At 60.8% G+C, this 25,720-nt stretch overlaps 1 protein-coding gene across 3 annotated transcripts; it reads right to left on the bottom strand.

Annotated features, from left to right (window-relative positions):
- Positions 1–108: 108 nt before the first annotated feature.
- Positions 109–25,602, bottom strand: SH2D3C (SH2 domain containing 3C). 3 transcript variants are annotated; one of them, XM_030000324.2, is made up of 12 exons: positions 25,483–25,602; positions 22,675–23,326; positions 17,936–17,975; positions 6,940–7,068; positions 6,198–6,646; positions 4,329–4,453; positions 3,375–3,952; positions 3,034–3,149; positions 2,660–2,831; positions 1,804–1,915; positions 953–1,159; positions 109–824 (listed from the first exon to the last, which is right to left on the bottom strand). In XM_030000324.2, the coding sequence occupies exons 1-12, from the start codon at positions 25,520–25,522 to the stop codon at positions 649–651; spliced, it is 2,796 nt and encodes a 931-aa protein (XP_029856184.1). In that variant the 5' UTR covers positions 25,523–25,602; the 3' UTR covers positions 109–648. The 3 variants fall into 3 exon arrangements, with proteins under 3 accessions (XP_029856184.1, XP_029856185.2, XP_029856186.1); XM_030000325.2 differs by lacking the exons at positions 22,675–23,326; positions 25,483–25,602 and adding an exon at positions 21,476–21,759; XM_030000326.2 differs by lacking the exons at positions 17,936–17,975; positions 22,675–23,326; positions 25,483–25,602 and adding an exon at positions 13,399–13,591.
- Positions 25,603–25,720: the final 118 nt, after the last annotated feature.

Below are 25,720 nucleotides of genomic sequence, written 5' to 3'. Positions count from 1 at the left end.
GGGCTGCGTTCAGCACGGTGGTCCCCCTCACCAGCCCTTGCCCGGGCTCTGCTCTCCCGGGGGGACCGGGGCCCCGTTTAAATGACACCCACGGGAGCGAGGATCCCCTTGAGGAACAGCATAAAAGTTTATTGTATGTAAGAACCAAACCCATGAGATATGTACACGTATTTACAAGACGAAATGAATGAGCCTAATTATTTACAACAAGAACTGTCCTTCACAAGTCTGTACATCGAGGAGTGATTGTGAAAATGTATTTACAAGCGGGATCCGGCGGCCGTGGGCAAGACGGAGATGGAAAAGAAACAAAACCAAAGGGCAAGGTGAGGGGCACTGTGTAGTCATGGACCTCAGTGGGGCTGGATGGTGGACACTGGTGCTGGCCTGCCCAGACACCGTCCCCATTCCTCGGGCCGGCACTGCAGACCCCGGGCCTGTCGTGTCCCAGGGAGGTGAATAGTAGATGGGAAGTGGCTGCTTTTCCTCCTCTTTGTCTCAAAATTGCTGATCCGTGCCCCAGCGCCTTTCTGGGCCATATCTTCTCTTCCTGGTGCCGAGTGCCTGGCTCCATCCCTTACCCTACAGCCGCCGGGGGTGGGAGGGTGGCAGGCTGGGAGCTGGGGGGTGTCCCAGCACCCAGGGGGGTTACAGCTCACTGAAGCGCACTGCTGGCTCCAGCTTGTGGGACAGGGCGGTGAGGACCTTGTCGAACTTCTCGTAGCGCTCGGCCTGGCTGCTCTCGGCCCCACGGCTGCCCCACAGCAGCCGCAGCTGGAACTCAGTGCTGAAGACCTCCAGCAGCTCCGCTCTGCCCTGGAAACCTGGAGAGAGCGAGAGTCAGTTTCCTGGGATGGGATGGGGACCCTGCGCCCGTGGGATGCTCCGTCTGGTGCTGGGCTGGAGCCACACACTGGGGAGGGAAAGGGGGTCTGCCATCCCCATCGCTTACCCTGCAGCTTCACCTCAGCATTGGTGTGGTAGAGCCCGCCGTGGTGGGCCACCATCCGTGCTGCTTCCAGGTGGGCCATGACCACCTCCACACCATTGTCTGTGGTCTCCCAAGGCTCGGGACTGTCCGTGAGAGCCTCATCCCGCTCCAGGAGAGTCACAAGGGGCATGATGTGGGGAAAGGTGGTGTTGGTCAGCGGTGGCCCTTCTGTGGAGAGAGACACCCTGAAGACCCCACGCAGCCCCGTGCCCCTGTGTCCCCCTCCCCATCTGCCCCAGCCCCGTAGACCGCCGGCATGGCCACACAGCCCTGTGAAGCTGCACTGCCACCGCACTTCTGGGAGAGGCTTTAAGGCTCAGCTGTAGCACAGCAGCGGCTGTGGCTCTGCGATCGCTGTGCCTGGGGCCATCGCCTCGTTCAACACCAGCTCCTCCCAGCCCAGCTTTCTGGTTGTGCTGGGAGGGGAACACTGCTGTCCCTGCTTGGGCTGCATTCGTGTTTCCCGGGGCTGCAATGGGGAGCAGGTTTGCAGAGCCCAGAGCGCTGGGTGTTGGAGAGACATGGCTTTTCATCTTCCCCAACTGGCCGCCCTGTCCCCTCAGCTTGGCACGCACTGCCGTGTGAGCACAAGGGTTTGGCTCGGCCGAGTTGTGTTTGTGCCCAGTCGCTGGTTTTATTTAGTTATGAAATGCTTCCTTGGGTGCTGGGGCTGTTCAGCAGCCAGAGGGGAAGCGTCTGGCACTGGCTGGCAGAGGGTCAGAGCTCTTAAACACACTCCCTTCCAGCAAGGCCATGCCTGGACAAAGCAGGAAGGAGCAGGCACGCCAGAGAAGGGGAGTTGCTCCTGTTACCTTTCCCTTCGTTCAGGCTCTTCAGGAATGGCTTGAGCTTCTTCTCGTAGAGGATCGCACCCTCTGTGTGCCGCTGCCGCAACACCATCCAGGTCTGCTCCAGCCGGGCAATCTGAAAGTAGATGGGGCAGATGGAGGGTGCTGGGGGCAGCACAGCCTCCGAGAACCGAGCTCCAGGCTCACAGGATGCTCCCAGGGGCGCACAGCCTGGCGCCAGAGCCCTGGCCCCCAGCCTTGCACACAGCAGTGCCTGCTGCTCCCCAAAAAAGCCTCCTCCACCAATGCTTACAGCCAGAGACAGCATGTCCCTGGCACTGAGGCTGGGTTCAGGATTTCTCCCCCCTCCCCATGCCCCAGGACAGCAGCTTCCCTGCGTTGCAGTGGCCTTGAAGATGAGACACAGGGAGGGGGCAGCCGTTCCACCTCCTTTGTGCAGGCAGGAAGCAAGACTTCCCAGCTGGGCTTGATTTAAAATTGAATTTTAATCTCCTTTCATCTTCCAAAGGGAGCAGTGTGGCCCAGAGACGCTGCTGCCACAGCCTTGAGACTGATTTGTATTGTACCGGAGGGCAGATTCATTTCCTCCCAGGAACACAGCCCAGCACAAAACAAAAAGCCCAACCACTGAAAAACAATCGGATCCCGGCGGGACTGGGCTGTCTGCTCCGCAGAGGGGATGGCTCTTCCCCTTTCCTGCTTACATCCCAGCGGATGTGGGCCCGCACCTCCTACCCTGGGCATTTTCACCCTTCTCCCACCCCAACGGGTGTTGGATCCTGCAGGACACGGGAGAGGGATGTGTTTTGGGCGAGGGGGCTGAGCCCAGGCCACGAGGACAAAGGGAGCATCCCTGTACCTGTGTCATTTCCAGAGCGTTCATCACAGCAGCAAAACTGAACATGTTCCCCATGGTACTCTTCAGCTCGGCGGCCAGCTGGATGGTTTTGTGGAGCAGGGCTGCCCGCTCCTCCATGCTGCCCGTGCAGCCCAGGATGTCCACGGCGATCATGATGGACATAGTGTGAAACCTGCCAGGGGGCAAGACGCAGAGCAGGGTCAGTGGTGGTGGTGGGGGGCTGTGGATCAGTCCGGGGCTTGGCCAGGGCTCCTCCACCCCAGGGAGGTGCAGTGGACCCCCCACCCCGTGCCAAGCTGGGGACACCCCAGGGGAGCTGGGCTGTGCCGTGCAGGGGAGCCTGGTGGGCTCGCCTCCGCTGTGGCGTGCCGTACCGTTCCAGCAGGTCGAGGCGGAGCTGGTGGCCGTGGGGCAGGGTGAGCAGCTCCATGCCGGAGCTCACCCCCATGAGCCGCTGCATCTCCACTGTCACACCCAATATCCGGGCAACCTGGTAAGAAAAGTGAGAGCTGATTAGACCTTTGTTAATTGAGGAGAGGCTGAAGCGTCCTCAGGCAGCCTCTTGCCCCAGCCCAGCCTCTGCCTGCCCCAGCTGAAAGAGCGTGGTAGAGCCCAGCAGGGATGCTCCAATGCTCAGGGGTGCTCCGATCCCCTGCCAACCCAGAGTGATCAGAGGGCAGCGGTGCCCATCCCTCCTGCCTGGCCCTGGCCGTACCAGGCAGTCCACTTTGGTGATGTGTTTGGCCAGTGTCTTCACATCCACCTCTGCCAGCAGCTCTTTGACCTTCTTGAGCACGGCCATCTCCAGGGGTTTGTTCTCCATGGGGATAAGCAGGGACTGGAAGGCTGTGGGGTTGAAGGAGGAGGTTGTCTCCATGGTGGGGGGCACAAAGCCCATGAAGTCCAGCTCTCCTTTCAGCCTCTGCCCTGCTTCTGCTTCCCCAGAGCCATTCTCCACAGTCCCTCTCTGTCCTTCCTCCACCTTTAGCCTCTCCATGTAGCTCTTTGTTGACAGCTGCTTGGTGTCATGAGCTGGCCGGTCTCTGCTGATGGGTGAGGTGGGGTGGAGCTGGCAGTAATGCCCCGTGTCCGGGTCGCTGTAGCTGTTCACAGAGGGAGAGGGGGAGGCACGGGCGTACCCGTGGCAGGGAGTCGAGTGGGTGCTGTGGGCAGGGTCTGGCAGAGGTTTGCTGTTGTTCCCCGGGCACAGCTGGGGCTCACTGGACCTTCTTATGACAGGAGAGGCTGGGGCAATCCCGGCTGCTTGGCAGGCATGAGGCTTTAACCGTGTAACTGTAGGGAGCAGAAAAGACCCTGTTATCAGAGCCTGGAGACACGCACAAGCACAGGGACCACGGATGCAGCAGCCCAGGGACACGGAGCTCAGGGAAAGCCCTGCTGCCCGACGGGACTCGGCTGGTCCCAGGACAGCTGCACAATGATGCAGCTGAGGACTGGCTGAGGTCCCATCCTCAGCTCAAGCCCTCCATCAGGACAGTTTTCTTTGCTGCGCAAAGAGCTGGATGGAGTTTCGCTAGCAGAGTGATGCAGGGGCTTGCCTTTACGGTCAGCTCCATCCCCATCCCCAGGTCCCTGCATCACACTCATGCCAAGCCCAGCCTGACCCACATCCCCACTGTCCCCAGTGGGATGGAGGGGTGATGCTTACCTGTGCTGTAGGCAGGTGACACTGGGTTCTCGGAGATGGGGGACATTGGGGAGTGCAGGTCTTGGATCTGGTCCACGCTGACGGCACAGTTGCGAATGATGTCTCTGTGGTGGGGCAGGGACACGCTGGGGAGGGGGCAGATGAGGCAGGTTAGTCCCTGCAAACAGGGCCTGGGCAAGGGCAGAGGGGCTGGGATGAGGGTTTGCTGCCCCATCACCTCCCTTTGGGTCATGGCCTCCTTCCACAACTACCCATAACGAGCTGAACCTGTAACAAGCTCAGCTGGAGCAATGAGCCAGCAGTTCCTGTAGGCAGCTGGGAGCAGAAAGGTCAGTACCTATATAAAAGCAGAGACAGCCCTGCCTGTGGGGAGTTTGGTTGTTTGGAGTAGGAGAGGGATGTTCTGAGGCTTGGTGGTGCTGTGGGGAAGTAGCTTTAGCAAAGAAGTCATAGGGGATAGTTTTCTAGGGTTACAAGGTGGTATCTGATGCTGGGTGTGTTACTCTTTTTCCACTTGAGAGCTGTGTCGGGATGGTTAGGTGAGCTGTTGCTCTGACCTAAAGCTTAGGAGAGGTGAAAAGTGCCTGGAAGCTGGACTCGGAGCCCAGCAGGTGCCTGATGGAGGCAGTGAGATGCCGCGATTGGTGAGCTGCATAGTAAGCAAAGAGGTCTTGAGCTGGTGGGGCAGCAGTTGTGGCCTCATGCAAACGCTGTGTGTCAATGGTATTATAAAAGATGCTGTGTCTGGGGGAGCTGAGTGCAGGGAGGGTTGCAAGGAGGCATGGCACGTAATTCACTGCCCTCCCGGCCACGGGTGAGGGCTGGGCTGCTGTGATGTATTTGGTCTTGAGTGCTGTGCCTCTGCAGTGGGAGGAGGATGGGAGAGCAGTGGTGGTGATAAGGGGTTTGGGGAAAAATGTGAGTGGTCAGGAAAGACTGATGGACCTGGGCTCTTCTTCTGGAAACACATATGCTCTCCTGGAAGTCTGAGTGTTTTCCTTTTCCCTGCCATAACAGTTGGTTGCCTGTTTTCTGCTGTGCCTTCTCACCCTGCCCTTGGGCTGAGAAGGTTGGGGTGGTGAGAAAGCAGCTTGGTTCAATGACAGGCTGTGTGCCCCTGGGGAGGCAGGAGTAGATGTGTCCCCCATCAGCTGCTGCATGTGAGGATGTATGTGTGGCTCTGCCTTCCCTGCCAGGCTCTGGGCAGCTCAGGGCTGCCAAAAGCAAGCTGTGCAAAGGAAGTCTCTTTCTCCACCTCCAGAGAAGCCCAACTGCTCCAAGATTTATGTGAGCAGATCAGCCACACAGAGGCTGTGATCTGGGGGCTGTGCAGACCCCCATCAGCACAGCTCCATTGGTCTCCTGCCCATCAGGCTTTCAGCTCTGCTTGGTAACTCCTTGCAAATGCTCCAGCTGAACAGAAAGGGCCCTAAAACTAAAAGTGCCCTTCAAAAACAAATCATCAAATGCCCTCTTGGTGGCTGGTACTGGCTCTCCCTGTGCATCTGCCTGGGAAAGCTTGGCTCCTCAGCTCTGACAAGCCCTGACATGCTGGTAATCCTGGACTAGGTGATTGTAAAACACTCTGGCTTCTGGCCTGCAATGTTAAAGTCATGTCTGCTTGCTGGGTGTCTGCTGCGGTAGCTCAGTGTGGCTGGCACCCAGCCTGAGAGAAAACCTGAGTTCCAGCTTGGTGCTGGTTCCTCCCCCGATTCCTTTGCCGGTCTCTCTCCACACCTTAGCAGGGACAGTTGCCATCTCCAAGCCCAAACCCCTGCCCTGCACCCAGGAAGCAGGGACCAAGTGTGGCCATGCCTCTTTCCCAGGGGCTGGTCCTCTGACCAGCTGAGCCGGGATGAGACTGCTTACCTGGTCGGGCACCCCTCAGCCCTGGTGATCTTGTCTGCTGTCAGGCCGTCCGTCATGGTGATGCTCCTCCTCTTGATGTGCCCCCCTTTCTGGGTGGCAGGGCTGTGGGGTCCCCCATGCTTCCCGTTGGCCAGCCCGTAGCTGGCTTCCAGGTAGCGCAGGGGGAAGGTGCGGTTGATGGGGCAGTAGACGATGGCTCCGCTCTGCTCGGAGATGGCCTTGCGGTTGCCCACATAGAAGCGGACGAGGGCGGGCACGTTGTCAAAACTCTCCTGCTCAAAGAGGTACTGGACGCGGGTATGGCCCTCGCTGGACTTGACTGTCACCTTGTTGATCTTGAAGTGGAGGGGCTCATTGCGCCAGCGGCATGTCAGCACATAGTCACCCAGGCTGGTGAGTGAGTCACGGATGAGGAAGTCACCGTTTCTCTGCACGAGGCTCTCTGACACCTGGCAGGGGACAAGGCAGCAGCTCAGGCACAGCCACACTGGATGGACCAGGGGGCCTGGGTGGATGCTCCACTGGGGTGTTATCTGCAGCATTGCCTTGTTTCCCTTGCCCTTGGCTCTGAGCTGCAGGAGAGCGTTTTCTGTGACAAAACCAGGCAGCTCAGAGCTAACAAAGCCCAAGCCCTTGCCCAGAGGCTTCCCAGGACAGGCTGGTGGTTCTGTGTGGCTTTGGGTCCTCTCCCTGAGCAGCCCAAGCAAATGGTGCCCAGAGCCACCCACCTTCCCCTCCTCACCTCCCGGGGGATGCGGCCGTGGTACCAAGCATGGCTGCGCAGGTCGGTGCTGCTCAGCTTCAGCTCCTCTTCCAGCTCCTTGTGAAGCTTCTCTGGTGATGAGTCGAGGATGTATTTCTCCTTGGAGAACTGTACAGGGGAGGAGAAGGTGTCAGCCGGTGCAGCAGTGCAGGGCCTGGGGAGGGAAGGGCTGAACCTGGGATGGGCTGGCATGTCCCCATGTAAGGACTGTGGGACCCTCCATGGCATGGGCACTGGCGATGGCACCCACCAGGAGCAGACCTGTTCCTGGGCGTGTGTGAAGATTGCTGCTTGTGGCAAAGGATGCAGGTGGGGTAACGTGCCTGTTGATGGTCAGGTCCTGCCATCAGGAGCACTTGGAGGGTCTCCTGGTGGCATATCAACATCATGCCTGACCACCCTGTCCCCGGTGTGCTGCCCGTCTGCCCCAGCTCACAGCTGAGTGTTGTTGGGCAGGAGAAAACCTACCCCAGCTCCCTCTCAAACATCTCCAGGGCTGAACCACCACAGGAATCACTCTTCCAGGAAGAAACCTGCATTATTACTCCTCCTTGAAACCTCCACCACAGTCCTCCTCCAAAGGGTTAACTCGCTGTGTTTAGCCTGATGGTGGCATGAATAATAATGACAAATGCAAAGGGAACCTTCTGCATCGAAATTAGCTTTTACCGGCACTGGTGCACCTGAGCCTGGAGGATGCAATCTGCCCCCTCCCTTCCCCCCGGAGAGATAAGGGATGGCGTCATGTCTCCTGTTGGATGGAGCCGGCTGCGCTCCCTGCCTGCCGCTTGGCCAGCATTCCCAGAGGGCAGCTGAGGATGCTGAGCTGCCGGCACGGTGAAGCTGGTGCTTGTCTGGGGAGGCGAGCACAGGCTCAGGGTTCCTATGTACTCCGCATGTGAGGCCGGTTCCCCTAGTCAGTGCGGCGGCTTTGAGATGAGTCCTGCTGCGGTGCCAACACTACTGCCTTGGCAGCGCTGCATGGTGGAGCAGGGCCTGGGAGCCAGGACTCCTGGGTTCCCTCCACATCCCAGATGTGTGCTGTCCTGCAAGGGGGACAGCAATGTGTGCCACTGCCATCGACAAGGGAGCTTGGATGAAGGTACCAGGGTGTCCTGTTCCACCGCCCCCATGAGTGAGGGTGGCTCGGTGGCCTGGTTCCACCTCTGGTGGCAGTGCCAGCGTGAGGAGGCACTGCAGGCTGGCCCAGCTCCTTGGCACTTGTTAGGGCAGGATGCTGCTGGCATCTCAGAGGACAAGCACAGGCTTGAAACCCCACTGACACCGCTCTGGCACTGCTGGAGGAGCAGGCTGGCACTTATGGCTGGCTTTGCGCAGCAGCTGATTCCCCAGAGCATTGGGGGCTGCAGCCCCATGCCAATGCACTGGGGACCTGCCTTGGAGCCGACCCCTTTGCCCAGCACCTCATCCCCCGTGTCCCATACAAATTCCCTCTGCTCCTCTAGCAGTCGTGAGCAGGGGAAAGCATAGAGCACTGTGCTGTTCTCCTGCCTTGTACCCACTGCTCTCAGGGTGCTCCTGGGATCCCACCAAGTCCCTCAGCAGGAGCCTGACCTCAGGTCTCCTTCCTTCCCGGGGGAGATGCTCCATCCCCCGTGGTAGCTGCATTCATCAGCTAAGCCAGGCAGCGATGCTGTTCTGGGGACCCTGCTCCAGCCTGGGGAGGGGGAAGGAAGCTGTGAAGGGCCTGTGTGATGGACCGTGCTCTGCAGGGCTTGCCCTCACTAGCCTGGACCTGCCCCTGATCCTTCCTTCCCAACTCCTATCGAGTCAAAAGGTGCTGGGACAGTGGAAGCAGCCTGTGAAAACAGTACAGACTAAACTCAGACTTGCTCATCTGACTGTGTTTACTCTCCCCATGAGAGGGACCCGCTCGCTGGAGCCGCAGGGACCTGAGCCAGGAGATGCGTGGGTTGTCCCCTCTTGACCGAGAGTTGCAGGGAGCCGAGTGCTCACTGCTGCTCTGGGGCCCTCGTGGAGACAAAGGCACCTGGTGCCACTGAACCCTATTAAAAATAAATGGTAGCTGGTGGATGCTGCCGAGGTCCGGCTGCCTCCCGGGGGGCTGAGGCCGAGCAGATGCCGTTTCCATGACAACCCATCCACTGCCACCGAGCAGACCTGACTCGGCCGAGCAGCAGCAGGGGACCCTTGGCTGCAGCACCCTCCCTGTGGCAAGCTCACCCCAAACTCTGGGGTAGGAGGGACCCCCCTGGGAGCCTCTCGTGTCTGTGCAGGCTAAAGCTGTCGGAGCTATGCCGGGAGCGGTTTGGAGCCGGCGCTTCTCTGCCACCCCTGGAGCGGGGATTAGCGCCTGTTCTGCTCAGCGTTGTACATCTGGGTTTTCCCCAAATCCTCCCCATGCAAATGCGCAGGATAACAAACAAACCCAGCTGAGCAGTGCCCGGCGTCTCCAAGCCTGGATTTGGGCAGCAGCCGGCTGGCATCCATGCCAGGAGCCAGGTGCTAAGCTAGCAGGAGAGAACAGGAGGTTTGGGAAAGGCAAGGGAGGTTTTGTGTCTTGCAGATGGGGGAGGCAGGCCAGTCATGAGTGGAGGGTGCCATGAGCATCCTTCTCCAGCCATGTGGAGGGCACTGTCCCTTTGGCTCCTCAGCTGGGCAATGAGATCCCATCTGATTTGCATAGCCACCAAAAAGCCACTGCTTGGAGTGACTGTGTGGCTACGATAGCTGGGGAGGCAGCAGGAGACTGATCATGGGGAGCCCTTTTCCTTGATGTGATGTGATTCTGGGAACTGGTCCTCGTTGTGTGTCTCTCACACTCTTCCAACATGCACTAGTTGCTGCCAAAATCTCCTGGCTGCTCCCCTCTCCCTGTGGGAGCTGGGCTCGCCGCAAGCCCTTGGTGCAAAAGACCCACGTGCTGTGGAGGGACATGCTTCCTCCAGCCCCCGAGCCCTTCAGCAGCGTTTGACTTTCCTCCGCTCTGCTCGGTAGCCTGTCTCGGAGGAGACCGGCTCGCAGGCTGCCAGCTGGCCAGGTGCCGAGGCGCGGGTGCTGGCGAGGCACAGCATGGCAAGGCGGTGCAGGCCAGCCGAGCGCTGTCAGGAGCGTGTAAGCGGATGTCTGAGCACCGCGCTGAAAAGGGCACTGCTTGGCACTCTCGGCTGCGCCAAGAGGACATCAAAAGATGTACGGCCCGACATGAGGTCTTGCATACTAGTGGGTTGGGTGCGGGGAAAAGCCCTGACTTCCACTAGCACCTAGCTCGAGTACACAGTGCTGGCCTCCTGCAGGGAGAGCCCCAAGGCCTCTTCCAGCTGAGCGGGAAGAAACGGGGATTAGAGCGGTTCTCCGAACCAGCCGCACCAGACAAACCAGCTCAGGAACTGCGAGAGACGATGCCAAGCTCTGCTTGAGGAATCCCAACCAGCAGCCAAGCTGGCTTGGCTGGAGAAAGGAGAGCTCCTCCGTCACGTTCAGCGCCCTGATGGGCTGTTTCACAGTCCCGGGGCTGGGGAATCCTCTGGTGCTGCATGCAACAGGGGCAGCCCCTATGAGGGGACAATTCCTGGGGCTCTCCATCCCTGCCCACTTCCCTGACTCTCCCTGCTGCTTTCTTGGAGGAGGAAGCGCCTCCTGTCCCAGCCGAGGGGCAAGGACTGGAACCGGCAGTGGAGGGGCAAGAGCTGGGGGGATGGAGTGTGCTGACAGCTGTGGTACATGTAAATGGTGAATGTTGCTCTGCCTGGTGTAAGGAGAGCTTCAAAGGCTGACGTTTGGCTTTCTCTCCTTGCAAAGGTAATCTTATGAAACAGGAATGATTTGCAGTCTGCTTTCCTGCTCTCCCCTCCCAGATCTGGAGGAGTCGCAGCTGAAGATGAAGTCAGCTTGGAGAGCAAGGTGTACTCGCACCCCACCCCGCTCCTCTGCCGATAACATCTGACTAACCTCGGGGCACCGAGCGCATCTGCTCTCCCTCCTCCTCTCGTGCTGCTGGGACCTTTGCTAGGGAAATCCCAGCCCCTTCTGGAGTTTTCCACCCCTGCTCTGGCTGCTGGAGCAGCTGTGGGGCCTGGGAAGCAGAACTGGGAAGAAATAGAGTAACAAGCCATTGGGAGCAGGTGTATAGGGAAAGCCCCAGAATCGCATGTGAGGTCTTCTCTGCTTCCTCAGTCCTGGCAATGGGCTAGTTCAGTGAAGTATTTCAGAGCAAACATCCTTGCTGAGAGACAGTCAGCACCACAGCAAACCCAAGAACTGGTCTGCGTGCCTGCCCAGTGCAGGACTGTTGCGCTCACCAGTCCAACTGCCAGGTACCACCCAAGAACAGTTAGTCCATCCTGCATGACCGTAACAAGAAAATCCCACCAGAAACAACCCTCAAGTTTTTAAGGGCTTGCTCTTAGTCTGCATGCCCTGCTGTGAGCCAGTCCATCCTACTGATCTTGATATCCATGTGGAAAAGAAATCATTTGTTCCTCTGTCCTGTCTCACAGTGGCTCTGGGCATCTAAATGGCCTTTGAGAAGGCACCACCCCATCTGTCCACCCCATGGGTGACTGAAGGCATCTCTTGGGTATGCCACATCTCCATTAGTCCCCACTGAAGGCGGACCTTGACTCAAGATCTTTGTCCCGGCATTCAAAGCCCTTCCTAGGACTGGTCCTGGCCACCCACAGGGTCTCCTCTCCCCTTGTCTGTGTTCCTTTGTGGCAGCTCTGGAGCAATTATGTCTGGCTGGCAGGGGTGGGGTGCAGCTGGGGTTGATGGCCAGGAACATCTGGGTGCTCTAAGGTGGGACAAGTGCCCCAGCTTGGGTGGTGGGGTGGTGGAGTGCACTGCTACTGCTGCCCTGGGGGAGCGGGTCTCCAGTGCAGTGATGGGATGTGTGTATACACACATTTCCATCCATCTATATATTACTTATCTCACTCCAAGACGGCGGCAGCGGCTGCTGCTGCATCCCTTTTCGGAGCTGCTATTGGCCAGAAATGATGTCAGTGCTTCCCAGGCTGGGTGCACTGCCATTGGCGGTGAGCAGGGATGCGGCTGTCAGCTGGAAGCGCTCCAGTCATTCATGGGGACTTCAGTGTGTGTTTGCTGGGCACGCTTGGACACAAATAGATGGTGAAAGATCTGGCAGAGCCAGGTGAGCACTTAGGGCTTCACTTTTAACTCTTTCTGGGGTCGGGATGGAGCGCCCTCCGTCCCCTCTTGCATCCCTGCATGAGAGCCAGACGCCCACCTGTCTCTCCCTTGTTCTGGCAGCAGCTTGCTGAAAGCACCCCCTCGCCCCCTGTGATGTGCAGCCCAAGGGCTGCTGCGCTAGGGCACATCCCCCTGTATTGCTCAGTGGCCTTTGGACAACCGGGAGAAGCTCTTCTGCTTTTCTCTCTTCACCCCCACTAGCAATCAAAATCCCTGGCTTTGCACCGAGATCAGCCGCAATCATGACAAGACTTGAAATGCTGCTTTTGGGCTCTGTCTTACCCAGCATAATCTCTAAAGCTCAGCACCTACCTCACTCAGCAGGAGTATTGAATAAGACTGCCGGCTCTTTTGGCTGCCGGCTCCCTTCTAACTTGCAGTATGCTACAGCTCTTGCTTCAGACCAGAGCCTGCTTGGCTCTTGCAATCCTAAACACCTTTGCTCTCTTAACTCAGAGTAAATGAGGGAACCAATTCCTAGCGCCGTGCCCCTCCTGTGCAAATGCCATAGTCCAAAAATAGGACACCTAGACTCATGCCCAGACAGTGGCGGTGCTGGAAGCACCACAGGACAGGTGACAGATGGATCCCAGCTTTCTCCCACCAGTCAGACCTGTGCAGTGCAGCACATACATGGAGACACAGGCCAAGAAACTGTGCATTCATCTGAGCTCGGTCTCTCCTCTGTGCTCAGTGATGCTCCCAGCACATGCCATCTTTTAGGGGAAGCTAAACGCTTCCCTGCATGAGGTCTGCTGCAGGAGAGGGCTCCCTTCAGAGACTTGTGCTGCCTGTCAAAAGTGCCGGTCTGGGCGCATCCGGCAGCCTTGGCTCTGTGGCCCTGGCTGCAGAGGAGGCTCAGCTCTGCCCCACGACCTGGTGCTCGGCTCATCTCACTTGCTACCTCCTTGACGAACGCAGGCAGGCACGCTGCCCGCACCCAGCCCTGCCAGCTCCCTGCTGAGCGGGGCAGCGCTGGGGGCAGCGGGGCTCCCCGGTGGGACCCCGGGGAGGCCGCCGCCCCCTCGCACCCGCTCTCCGGCGCTGCAGCCCGGGGGCCGGACCTGCCTCACGGCCGGTGCGGGGCCGGGAGTCGACCCGTGCCCTCGGCGCTCTCCCTCCCACCGTACCCCCGCCGCCTTCCCCACGCCTGCGGGCGCACGGAGCCGCTGCCCGGCGGCACCCGCGGGGTCTCTGCGCGGGGCAGCCGGGCCGTCCCCGGGTCCCCCCGCCGCCCCCGCTCACCTGGACCTGCATGAAGGAGCCGCGGTAAAAGCAGCAGGCGGCGGCCGACAGGGCGCTCCACAGGCTGCACCGCTCCGTCATGGCGCGGCGCGCCCGGCCGGGGCTGCCCGGGCCCGGCCCGGGCTGCACCGCCGCTGCCGCCGCCGCCGCCGGGCTTCAATTTCAGCCGCTTCCCCGATTACCTCATCCCTTGTCGGCAGCGGGGGGCGGCGCCGGCGCGGCAGCTCCGCCCCGGCCCGCCCCGCGGGGCCGCCCGCCCCGCCACCGCGGACCCCGGGGGAACCGGCACCCCCGGCACTCCCGCGTCGCGAAGGGAACCGGCACCCCTGAGAGGATCAGGCACCCCTGAAGGGAACCGGCTCCTCTGAAGGGAACCGGCACCCCGGCTGCCTGCGCCCTGAGGGGAACCGGCACCCATGAGGAGAACAGGCTGCTCTGAGGGGACCCGGCACCCCTGAGGGGAACCGGCTCCTCTGAAGGGAACCGGCACCCCGGCTGCCTGCGCCCTGAGGGGAACCGGCACCCATGAGGAGAACAGGCTGCTCTGAGGGGACCCGGCACCCCTGAGGGGAACCGGCTCCTCTGAAGGGAACCGGCACCCCGGCTGCCAGCGCCCTGAGGGGAACCGGCACCCATGAGGAGAACCGGCTGCTCTGAGGGGATCCGGCACCCCTGAGGGGAACCGGCACCCATGAGGAGAACCGGCTGCTCTGAGGGGACCCGGCACCCCTGAGGGGAACCGGCACCCATGAGGAGAACCGGCTGCTCTGAGGGGACCCGGCACCCCTGAGGGGAACCGGCACCCATGAGGAGAACCAGCTGCTCTGAGGGGATCAGGCACCCCTGAGGGGAACTGGCACCCCTGAAGGGAACCAGCAACCCCGGCTGCCTGCTCCCTGAGAGAAACTGGTTCCTCTGAGGGAACCCAGCTCCTCAGAGGGGAACCGGCACCCGTGAGAGGATCAGGCACCCTGAGGGGAAGCAGCAACCCCGGCTGCCTGTGCCCTGAGAGAAACTGGCTCTTGTGAGGGGATCAGGCACCGCTGAGGGGACCCAGCACCCCTTATCTCCCCATCCCAAATCCACCTGCTCTCCCCAGCGACGCACATGAGTCAGGGACAGCCTCGTACCCTCTCGCCCACTCCCCGTCTTCCTTCACCCCCACCCTGGTGACGCCTTTCGGGGGGAGACACCGGTGCCTGCCTCACACGGCGGGGAGCCAGCTGCCTGCTTCCCGCGTAGGCCGTCTCCGAGTTGCGTTTAATTAAGGCTCCACTTCGGTTTAATTAAGGCCACAGTTTCAAGTATGGGATGCGCGAGGCAGCGCTGATGAATCAAAGATTGCTCCAGCCCCGACTCTCAAAAAAAACCCAAACAAACCCAAATCCCTGCCTGAACCCACTGCCGGCACCCTGCCCTGTGCACAGGGACGGGCAGGGGCTCCCCCAGCACCCGCCAGTGAGCTCTGCACCTGCTTGCCCGTACCCAGCTGGTCTCCCTCCAGGTCTGTCCCACACCAGCATGGCCTGGATTTGGCCATGCTTTGGTAACAGGGGGCTTTACACTCCCATCTGCAAAGCGCGTCCTGGCCTAAAGACCCCCGTGCCTCCCAGCACGCCCCTGCCCAAGGAGATGCTGTGAGCTCGGAGACGTATTCCTGCTGCCACCAACTGTAGAACCCTGCAGCTTCCCCGCTAATTAATTCAAACAAGCCCCTCACATCCCCGGGCAGGGAGGCAGCAGCCAGGGCTGATGAGATACAGGTCCCCCGAGCGGCTCCTCCACACAGAACAAAGAGAGCTCAGAGGCGCTCGCCGGGCCCGCGCTCTGCCCCTGGTTTTGCTGGGGAGAAAGAAGACGGGAGAGCAGCGTGGGTTTGTAGCAGGACAGGGCTGAGGTGTGGGGGGCAGCACGCAGCCTGCGGGCAGGGAACATGGGGTGGTGGGTGTGCACGGATCCCATGGGTGCCTGCAGCCCTGCCAGGACGGGAAGGGAGCATGGGCTCTCCTCCTCTCCTCTTGCATGGGGCTGAGGGACAGAGCAGATGGCAGCACACAGGGAGATGCTGCTCCAAAAGGATCCGACGGTGAATCATCCTCCTGCCAAGGCTTCTCCCCAGTGACGGGCTCCGTGGTTTCCCTCTGAGGCTCTCGCCGAGGGAGCGAGCGGGAGCCTCATGGGGTGATACCCCTAGCTGTGCCCGCGCTGCCCCTCCACAGGGGGAAGCTGAAAACCTCTGACTGAGCTCTCACAGAGACACATGACGGCTTTACTGGCTGCTGCTCTCCCAAAGGGTAACGCCGTTCTGCAGCTCCATCACCTGTGCAAGGGCCAAAGCTAGGCTGGCTGGGAGGTTAGCAAAAGGAGCTGGGCTTGCGGATCCCCCAGGCAGCTTGGAAACACCAACCCTTAGGCTATTATTAAAGAACGTTAATTACCAAGTGCTTATTGATCCTGGCTTTCTGACCCTCCTTAGCTCCTGGTTGCACTTCTAATCATGGCAAGCTTGGTGATGGGAGAGCTGGCCCTGGCCGGTTTGTGGCTGAAGCTCAAGGGCTGATGTTTGGCAGTTCTTTGGTGCACGTCTGGACACAGACCTGCCTGTGAGCCATTGCTCATGAAGACTTTGCAGCACATCCTCTCTCTCCTTCTGACTCTCTCCTTCACCAGCTCTTTTCTTCCTGTCTTTCCTCTGCTTGCCCCTGCAGTGGTGTTTCCCCTCTGCTCATTTGCCTCCTGGCCACAAAGCCAGGACCTATTCCAGTGGCGGGTCCCAGCCCCGTCCCACCTTGCTCCCAAGAGATCCCAGGCACAGCAGCCAGCAGCCACCTTTCCACTCTGCATCCTGCAGGCCCTGGGGCTGAACACCGCTGGGTGCTGAGCATCCTGCAGCTGCACGGGCTCCCAGCCAGGCACAGTGCCTGCAATCAGCTGGAGTGCCCCCATCATCCCGGTCACTCACAATCCAGATAATTACTTATTTGACTAAAATAGCTGCTGTCACTGCAGCCATCAGTTGCTTCCGTGACCAAAGGGAAGTGGTGTATAAATCACAGCCCACGGGCTGTGTCTGGACACCACGGTGATGGGTGAGAAATAAAGGCCAGATAGCTCGGGTCTGGGATCTGCCTGGAGAGTAGAGAATTCTCCTTGCTCACCAAAAAGAACTCGATCCCAAAGGCAAAGCCATACCCATTGTTCCACACCTGTGTCGTTTCAGTCTATTAACTCATGAGCCATAAAATGTGCCCGTCTCTGGGTCCACACACTGACAGTGCAAGGGAAAACACCCCAAACCATCCAGCTCTGCCCCTCACCACCTCCTTGTCCTCGCAGGACTTGGCTGCGTGAGCCCGAGCTTTCCTGTGCGTCCCAAGGTGCCCCATGACAGGGCTCTACCCTACGAAGCCCAGTCAGAGCCTCGACGCTCCCATCAGAGTCTTGTTGCTCTGGCACATGTCCCACTTCCAGCCCTGTGAGCTCCCGCTCTGCCAGTCCCACATAGCTAAAGGAAGAGGAGAGGAGAGACATCCGACCCGGGGGATCACTCTGTTACAGGTCAAAAAGCTGCATCCGACCCCACTGCCCAGAGGCTGCCGGTTGCCAGACCCGGCATGCAGGGTCCTCGTTAGCCCCAAAGCTGGACCTGGAGGGGGCTGACCCCCATTAGGAGGAACAGATGAGCTCAGGGTCCAACCAGCTTTCTCCTGAGCCTGCCGGTTGGTGCCACCACAGGGGGTTCCCACATTTCCATGTCTGGCTACAGTCACCATCAAGAGCCCCAAGTCCAAAAGACAAAGGTTCAGGGCTCTGTACTAATGACACCACCCAAGCCGGGCACTTCAAGTCACTTCTCAACAACCACGTCTGCCCAGCAGCATCACATCCCCATCGGGCAACCTGTCAGGAGGCTCCAGCCCTTCTCAAACAAACTCCCCAAAGACGATCGCATGGTTTTCAGTGCTCCGTCCCCAAACCACACAGCATCCCTGCCACCGTTCCTCTGCGCCTGCCCGGCTCCCAACGTGCCAGCAGCCTCCTGCAAAAGGGCCCGCTCTCCTCTGGAGCCAGGCGCCTCGCTAATGAATTTCTGGCCAGACATGAAGAGTCCTCAGGAATGTTAATAGTTTGCTGGAGGATAAGCAAGAGATTTGGAGAGATTTACACCGACTTTCATGTGACAGCTACGAAGTGGCTCAAACCCTTCCGTTTCTTTATGTGGGGGCGGAGGGAGGAGGCTGCCCCTGCATCTGCGGCATTCGCAAGTGACAGGGAACACGCAACGCAGGCAGCTCCTGTGGGAGCAGCATCGGAGGGACCACGTAGGGCTTGTGTCTCCCCTGTCCCCCCTGGCCTCGCTGTTTCTGGCAGGGAAATTCTTCCATGGCCAAACAGAGAGCCCAGAGGAGGTGGTGGGGTGTTGGGTGCAGAGCTGAGCACCCTGCTGGTGTAGGACCTGGCCAGCCCCGGGGCCACCATCCCCCCTCCACCGCTGGCACCCGGCCGGGGCAGGCTGCGATCACGCTCAGCATCTTACCTTCACATATTCGCTGCCAGACTCCAGGCCATCATGGTGGCTAGAAGGAAGGGGAAAAATAAAAATAGATAAGTAAAGGGCAGTAAGTCATGACAGTCTGGTCAAAGGCGATGGTGGCACAGCTGGGGGGAGCGGGGATCTGTGCCCCTTGCCTTGCCATGGGGCCAAAAGCACAGCCACGGTTTTGGGAGAGGTTCCCAGGGCCCCAGCACTGTTCCCACCTGCTCCGTGCCCGCTCTTGACACAGGGCTTAGCCTCCCTAATGCGATCAGGGAAGAATGAGGCCTTTTTAGAGGATCTCTCCCCAAATCGGCTTGGGAGCGTGTGAGCTGAGCTGGGGAGACCCAGCGGCCAAGCTGGGGTCCCCACAGGTCATGGTGCTGGGGGGTGCATGCCAAGGTGGGGGGCCCTGTGCCCTGTTCCCTGGCAGAGCGGTGTCCCCTGTAGGCAGCTGTTGGGACACACCGCCCAGACAAGCATTTCTGACTGTTTCTCTATGGCCTCGTGCAACCCCACAGAAATCAAACTTCCACTGAAGCCAGGGGTGAACTGCGACGTCCTGGCTGAGACTGCAAGATTTGCCCTCCCAGCATACAGGCAATAGAAACTCCCATTCTCCTTGGCAACACCTTCACTCTTAGCCCTACTGACAACCAACCAAACAATCCTGAGACGCAGCTGATCTGGCAGCTTCTTTGCCATCATTTCGTGGGGGATGCAGATGGGCCCTGCTCTTTCCTGAGCATGTAGCAATGCTGCTACTGCTTTTTGTGCTCTTGTAGGTCAAGGTATGTGTCTGTATGGATGAGTCCAAGGGGAACAACAGCGAGTTCAAAGGGAGAGAGGCTGTAACAGCCTGAGCTGGGATGCACTATTCTGAGGTCTCGCCTTTCAGAATAAAATACAAAAATCCAGACTTCTTTAACCAGAACCCAGTACCTGCTGCCTCCCCAGTGCCAAGCTTCAGCACGGACATCCCACTGCATGCTGAGGTCGCCTGCCTGAGCATGGGGCGGCAGCAAGGGCCCTGGGATGGCAGGCTGCCACCGCCAGGGCAGGCAGCTGCAACTAAGGAATAACCAAATCCGAGGGCGTCACAGACTCGGGATGTCCCTTCCTCACCAGGAGCCGCCTCGCTCCACCTAGTGCCTGCAGCCACAGCCGGACCCCTGCCTCATACTAGGAGCTGCTGGGGGTCTTGCACACAAACCCCTCCTGGGAGCCATACCGGTGGCATCCCTGGGGAGCCAAATTTCTCCTCTGTGGGCTCCCTCCAGGTTGGAGATGGTGCCTGGTGGCTCAGAAATCAGTCACCCAAAAGGAAGCAGGGATGGCAGAGGTGACCCCTGCCAGATGTTGCCCCACTGGACATCCCACATGGCATTACAGTGTGTCCTGCCAGGATCAGCATGAGCCCCTCAGGGTGTCCAGCCCTGCAGCAGGCAACCCCCACTCTTCCAAGCCCATGCTGCTGAAACTGCATCCCCCGCGGTCCAGCTCGGAAGGGGAAAAGGGGCTGGAAATCAAGCCCATGTTTTTTGGGGGTGAAAAAAATAGAGGAGCATTTGGGAGAGGGAAGGGACACAGACTCCCCCGGGCAGCTGTGGGCTGCCTGCCTGCCCCCGTGCTGCCTCTCCAGCCTGTTTGCCTTTCACACGGCCGCAGAGAGCTGCCTGGTGCTGCGAGAGCCGTGAGAAAAACCGGCAGCAGGACGGGGGGCCTCTGGGCAGGAAATCGGGAGCATGGGAGCAGCTGGGAGACGCTGCGAGGGCCCGGGCAGGGGAGGCCCCCGTGCCGGGGAAGGGCAGCAGCTGGGGCCGGGGAGGGGCTGGGCACCGCAGCCCCCCTGGTTCTGCACATTCCTGGAGGAAACAGCATTTTTGGGGGCAGCCGAGCGCCTGGGAGAAATTCCAGGGCTGCCTTTGGAGCGCGGCCGTGGCTGAGCCGCTGGGACCCGGCGGCACTAGGGAGTGGGGTTTCAGCAGGGTAGCTGCTCCTTTTGGGCTCGGGAAGGCATCACGGTGACTTGCAAACATGCCAAGCTCTGGGCTGGATGCTGGGGACAGGCCAGGGTGATTGTGTGGGTCCAGCTGCAGTTTGGAGCCCAGGCTCTACTCATCTTCGCACACTGGTGCAGGCTGCGCCCCAGGGGAACCAAGTTGGGGCACCTTGTGCCTCAGTTTCCCCCTCTGCAGAGCTGCCTCCTTCGAGGTTTCGGCTGAGAGTGCTGCCAGAGGGGTCTGCCGGCAGCTGCGGGCAGCGCCCTGCCTGTGCCCCGCGCGAAGCGGCATTTCCCGTGCCTCACGCACGGCCGCGCGCAGAGGAAAGTCGAGTCACGTCCGCTCTACGACCTGCCTGCGGGTCATCTCCCGTTAGTCACCGTGTCCCTGCCCAAGTCACGGCCACCGCCTCACTCTGAGCAGCTCCACAGGCTGGGTGCTGCTCCCTGTCCCACAGCAGTGCAATTCCCCCCCCCCCCCCCCGTTGAGGGCTTGATCCTGCAGGGAGCATCCCTGGCAAAGCCCTCCCGTGCATGGGCATCGTGCATGGGCATCCTCAGCCCGTCCTGCCTCGGGGTCTGTCCTCACCAGGGATGCTCCGGGGGGGGCAAGCGAAAATGTGCCCCAGGGCCATGCTTGTGTTCCATCCCCCATGCCGCTTTTGGTCCCTCTGCATGGGCGCGCCCTGTGCTGGGCAGCCGGCCCTGGCCCCTGCCACGGCCTAGCGGGAACAGACTGTCCCCATCCCCAGGGATGTGCCTGCGCAGGAGGAAGGGCTGGGGCGCGGCACTATCCCGGTCCTGCTTCCGCCCGCCTGTCCCACAGCAGGGCCCGGCCGTGGGGACGGCTCTGGCAGATGGCTGCTCCCCAAGCTGGGGGCTGTGGCAGGGGCTCCAAGTAGAGCGTGGAGGGGCAGAAATGCCCCTGATGCCAAATCCTGCTCTGGTCGCTCTCGTGCCTCAGTTTCCCTGGCAAACAGAGTGGCAACGCCCATCCCCAGGGCAGCCCCAGGTGATGCAAAAGAGCGTTTCACCCTCAATTTTTGGGGACCCAAGTCCCCACTCCCCAGAGCCAAGACACCCAGGTGACCCACACACATTCCCCTGCTGCTTGGCTCCCAGCTGCGCTGGCCTGGGACCTAAGTCATTTCTGGGGGACAGAGGGTCTGGGTGAGCCCTGCGCACCCTCTGCAGGGTCCCTCTGCCACTGCTGGGGTTCTGTGCTCACCGGAGGACGTGGCAGTGCCACCGGCCCCAAGCCCCCGAGCCTCCAGACCCTCGAGCCAGCCACAGCCCCCGAGCTTCTCTGCCCTGGCGCTGGGTCTGATTGCGGTTTCGGCAGCCACAGCCGATATGCTCGCTCTTTCCATGAGCAAATTCTGCCACGGGCCCGGGGCCTCGGCGGCCGAGCAGCGGCTCTGGCAGCATCTGCGTCGAGGCTTTGTGCCTGCTCCAAGCAAAGCCCCTTCCCATCCTCTCCCTCCCCATCCCTTCCGCCGTGCTGGGGTGCGAGAGGTGGCTGGGGGGCTGGGACCCCTTACCTGCCCTGTCCCAGGATGGGAAACCTCCTGCCCACCGCTGTCATCGGCCCTGCGTGATTCGGCAAGCACCTCTGCTCCGGGACGGGGAGAAGCTCTCCCAGGCGCTCTCCCGCCTTGCACTGAGCGTTGGGACTTTGGGGCGCGCAAGGCGGTGGCAGACCCTCCTCCTTCCCGTCCCAGCCCTCCTCCGGCCCTCCCTTCACGCCCAGCAGGAATGTGTGGCCGGCACAGCCTGACTCCCACTGCCGGCACGAATTCCTCCTCCTCATCCCGCTCCTGGGGCCACACGGACTTCCCAACTGCTCAGCACCGAGGCGAGGAGCCCCCATACCAGGGGTGGCACGGGGGGAACAGAGGCATCAGGGGCCACCCAAGTGGAGAGAGAGGAGAGCTGGGCCAGGGAAGGGGTGGTACGATGGGACCTTGTTTTGGGGAGAAATTTGGAGCCGGTTCCTCCACCCGTGTCCCCAGTCCCATGCACACTGCTGGGCTGGGGATGCATTTGGCCTCTTGTGCCCAGATGCCCAGGTGATGGGCAGGCGCTTAAAAATCCCTCTTGATGATTCTGAGGTCAACCCCCCCCCCAAAAATCCAACCCTCATCTGAGAGGGCTGAGCCCCCAAATTCCCCCAGAGGCGGGGGGGTTGTGCCTGGAGGGGGTGGTGTTGTGCCCGGAGTGGGGGGTTTGTGCCCAGAGTGTGGGATTTACTGGCAGTTGATGGAAATGGGGACGGGATGGCTGGTTTTGGGAATTGCCCCTCTACCTTGAGAGAGGCAGTGCTGCTTGGGGAGGGGGAGAAGGATGGAGGAGGTGGAAAAGAGGAGAGCGAGAGGTGGAGGGGGCCGGGACAGTGCAGGTCTGAGCTCTCTGCAGCGCGTCCCGGCGCTGGAATGGAGCTGCCAGCAGGACAAAGGGATGCCGGGGCTGAGCAGGGCCACGAGATGTTTCCACCCTGTCCGGAAACGGGAGGGAGCAGAAATCCCACAGGAAACCTCGCTCCCATGGAGCCACTGACCTGGCCATGGCATGGAGCGCTCCAGCCATGCCGTCCTGCCGGCCAGGTGCATCCCACTGGCACTGTGGGTGATGGGGGGGGGGCACTGCAGGGACCCCGCTGTGTCCCAGCCCCCTCCCCTTGCCCTGGGGGGACAGAACGGGGGTCCCAGCAGAAGGTAGAGCAAACTCAATGGGGCCGTACCTGTCTGGGGAGCTCTCACTGGGGTGCTCTTGCCCCTTTTCCAGCAGATCCCCATTGGTGGTCTTCGCTCCCACTGCTGTGTCAGGGCTCGGGGTTTGGCTGGGTTTTGCGGCCAGGCTGGAGCTCAGTGTGTCTGTCCTGGGGCAGGAGACGTTCCCCACGGGTTCCTGGTCTGTCCTGGCCATCGTTGGCCCTGGGGTGTCCACAGGCTGAGCCAATTCCTCCTCCTGCTCTGCTTGCCCAGCAGCTGAGGGTGAGTCCGTGCCCGGGTCAGCGGTGCCAGACATCTTGGGGGACTCAGGGTTGGGGAGCGGGGCTGTCCGGGGGGTCTTGTCGCTGGGGATCCCTTTCTCCCGGCAGCTCTGGCTACTCTTGGCTTTGCCCAGGCTCTTCCCTGCCTTGCCCAGGTTCAGCCTGGGCATGGTGCCCATGTGGCTGTACATGTCTGACGATCGGGCATAGGGGCCGGGGCTCTTTGGCATGGTGTTGAGATCATCCTGGGTGCCATCGAAGGGCTCCTCCAGGAAGCCATGAGGAGGAGGGACACCCGGCCCCAGGCTCTCGGGAGAGCTGGGGGCCACAGACACGCGCCGGAGGGTGAAGGAGCGGGGGATGCTGCTCAGGCTCCCGAAGCCTTTGAACTTGAAAAATTCTGGCAAGGAGAGAGGAGAGAGGAGTGTGGGGTTACTGCTGGCACGGTGTTATGGTGGGGGGGTCCCGGGGCCCCTGGTCCCAGTTTGGGGTGGACATGGGGCACTGTGCTGCAGTGTTAGCCCTGCTACACCCAGCATTTCCAGTCCCAGCTCGGCATGATGTCCCTGTGGCCTGGAGTGTATGGGAGGCTGCTTGGGGCATCTCTGCTGGGAACCTGGGAGGTCTGTCCTGGTCCCTTGGAGAGCAAATGTCCCCTGTGCCCTGGCAAATCTAGCGGCTGCATTTCCCCACTGCAGTCGTAGGGGTGGAGGAAGTAACACCTGACCCTGGTGAGCAGGCAATGCCAGAAATTATTTCAAATCTCTTCCTCCTGCCCTCCGCCTCCCTGCTTCCCCTAGCGGACTCTGGGCAGGGCTGGCAGCTGTGCCCAACCCCGTAGCCTCAGGGCGGCCCCGTGGGCTCTACCCCTTGCCCTCTCCGGGATGAAAGCATGGGACACACCGCGTGTCCCCAGGGGATGGGGGTCCTGGCCACGTGTGATGTGCCCACCTGTGCACATCCATTGCCAGCAAAATGGAGCAGGAACCAACCATCAGCGCGGGACTCGGTGGCACTTGCGTGGCAGCATCGGCAGCGGGCAGGAGATAACTTCTCCACTTCCTCGGCCGAGCGCTCAGCCCCTCACAGCCTCCCTACAGCTCCCAGCTGCCACCTGCAAGCGCTGAGCGCAAAGCGTTCGCCGGAGAAGTATTTATAACCCTGGCGGGCGGCTTTGCATTTCACACCTCGGCCTCAGCTCTGCATACTGCTGCGGTGCAACCCCAGGCCAGAGCTGGTGCTAGCATGAGGATGGCGGCACGCAGGGCGAAGCAGGCTGTGGCTGCAGCTCTGCAGGGCAGCGTTTTACTGCCAGAGCCCAGGCGTTCTGGGTCCCTCTGGGGGTTTTGCAATGTTTACCCTGCTGCGGGGCTCTGCAGAGCCTCTTCCCCTCCGGGCACAGCAAATTTGCTAAGGCAGGAAGCAGCACGCTGTGGCAGTGCTGTGCGAGGAGCTGGGTGTTTTCGGGGGGCTGCTCGGCTGTTGGACTCCCACCTCCTGCCACCATCCATGGGCTCTACAAGGCATCCTCACAGCCGGACGGGGCAAAGGGAAATGCAAGGGGCTGCAGCAGCCCAAAAGCCCTTCTACATGGCAAAAACCTTGTGACCTGGACATTGTTAAAGGCAAAACTCCTTTGGGTTATACATCCCCTCAGGGTCCGAGCATCCTCCACTCCCAGCCGGGTGGGAAAGGCAACACCGGGGACTTTCCCCATCTCCTGGCTCTCCACCACAAAGGAAAATCCCAGCTGGGATGGGGCTGTGGGTTTTGCCAGTGGAGGGGTCCCTGGGGAGTGGAGGGACCGGCCCCCCTCCGGCACCAGCATCGCGGCAGGAATGCTGAGAGCAGCGGCAAAGGCCGACCTCTGCGCAGCCCAGTGCTGGGAAGCGGGGTGAAGGCCACTGCAGCTGCCTCCCGGGGCTCTGGGGGAAACCCGAGGTCTCTGAGAAAGAGCAGAGCTCACTCCCGGTGGGTACCACGCACTTCCTCTGAGAGCAGCCAGTGGGAATCTGCTCCCAGGCTCCCACCCTGGCTTCTCCGTGTCACCCCCATCCCTGTGCTGTGAGAGCACCCTGGGGTGGGGGGCCTGGCCACCCCCAGACCCCGGCACTGGCTTGCACCCCCAGCCAAGCACCTTGAAGGATGTGATTTGGGGAGTGAAGACCCCCAAACCCTGTTGTGCATCCCCTTGGGCGCATCCCGGCACCCAGTGCAAGGCTGGGCTGCAGCAGACTGGTCCCAGTCCCAGCACCCAGCTCTCAAGTCAACAGCACCCGGGCTCTCCCCCAGCTCTGGGGATGGAAACCCCTCTCACCCCTCACCCCAACGAGCTTCCTAACAAGAACAGAGCCTGTCTTGGCTCCAAATGTCCCTGGGTGGGGGTGTCCCGGGGAGCATGTGAGCACACACCACACTCACACTCACATTCACAGTCACACACCCACACTCACACTCACATTCACACTCACGCTCACTGTCACACATCCCCCCTCCCGGCCAGGCTGTCCAGGTGAGCATCCCATCGCCTGCCCACCACTTCCCACGACCACTTACTGAACTTCTTGAAGCCCCCTCGTTTCTGGCCCTCAGCCATGGCTGCGCCGGTCAGAGGCCGCGGGGACCGAGAGGGACAAGTTTATAACTGTGAAGCCCTTCCCTGCCCGCTCCTCCCTTCCTGCCCCCCCCGCCCCCACAGTCACTCATCGCTTGCTTGCGTTTCCTCCCCAGTGCTGTCATCTGCTCCGGGCCCCGCTCCTGTCCCTGCCTGCCCTCCCGCCGTCCCCACAGTCCT

This window comes from Aquila chrysaetos, chromosome 24, assembly GCF_900496995.4.
Source record: "Aquila chrysaetos chrysaetos chromosome 24, bAquChr1.4, whole genome shotgun sequence".
Lineage (NCBI taxonomy): Eukaryota > Metazoa > Chordata > Aves > Accipitriformes > Accipitridae > Aquila > Aquila chrysaetos.
The sequence above is the reverse complement of the archived record's forward strand: the minus strand, read 5'-3'. Positions and strand labels throughout refer to the sequence as shown.

What these genes read in the sequence shown, in the direction of transcription:
- SH2D3C (XM_030000324.2), bottom strand. Translation starts at nt 25,522, where the DNA reads ATGGCTGAGGGCCAGAAACGAGGGGGCTTCAAGAAGTTCA. An exon ending in CGCCTCGACCTGCTGGAACG is followed by an intron (nt 2,832 to 3,033) that starts GTACGGCACGCC and finishes GCCCCCTGGCAG; the next exon opens with GTTTCACACTATGTCCATCA. An exon ending in GAGCCTGAACGAAGGGAAAG is followed by an intron (nt 1,160 to 1,803) that starts GTAACAGGAGCA and finishes CTCTCTCCACAG; the next exon opens with AAGGGCCACCGCTGACCAAC.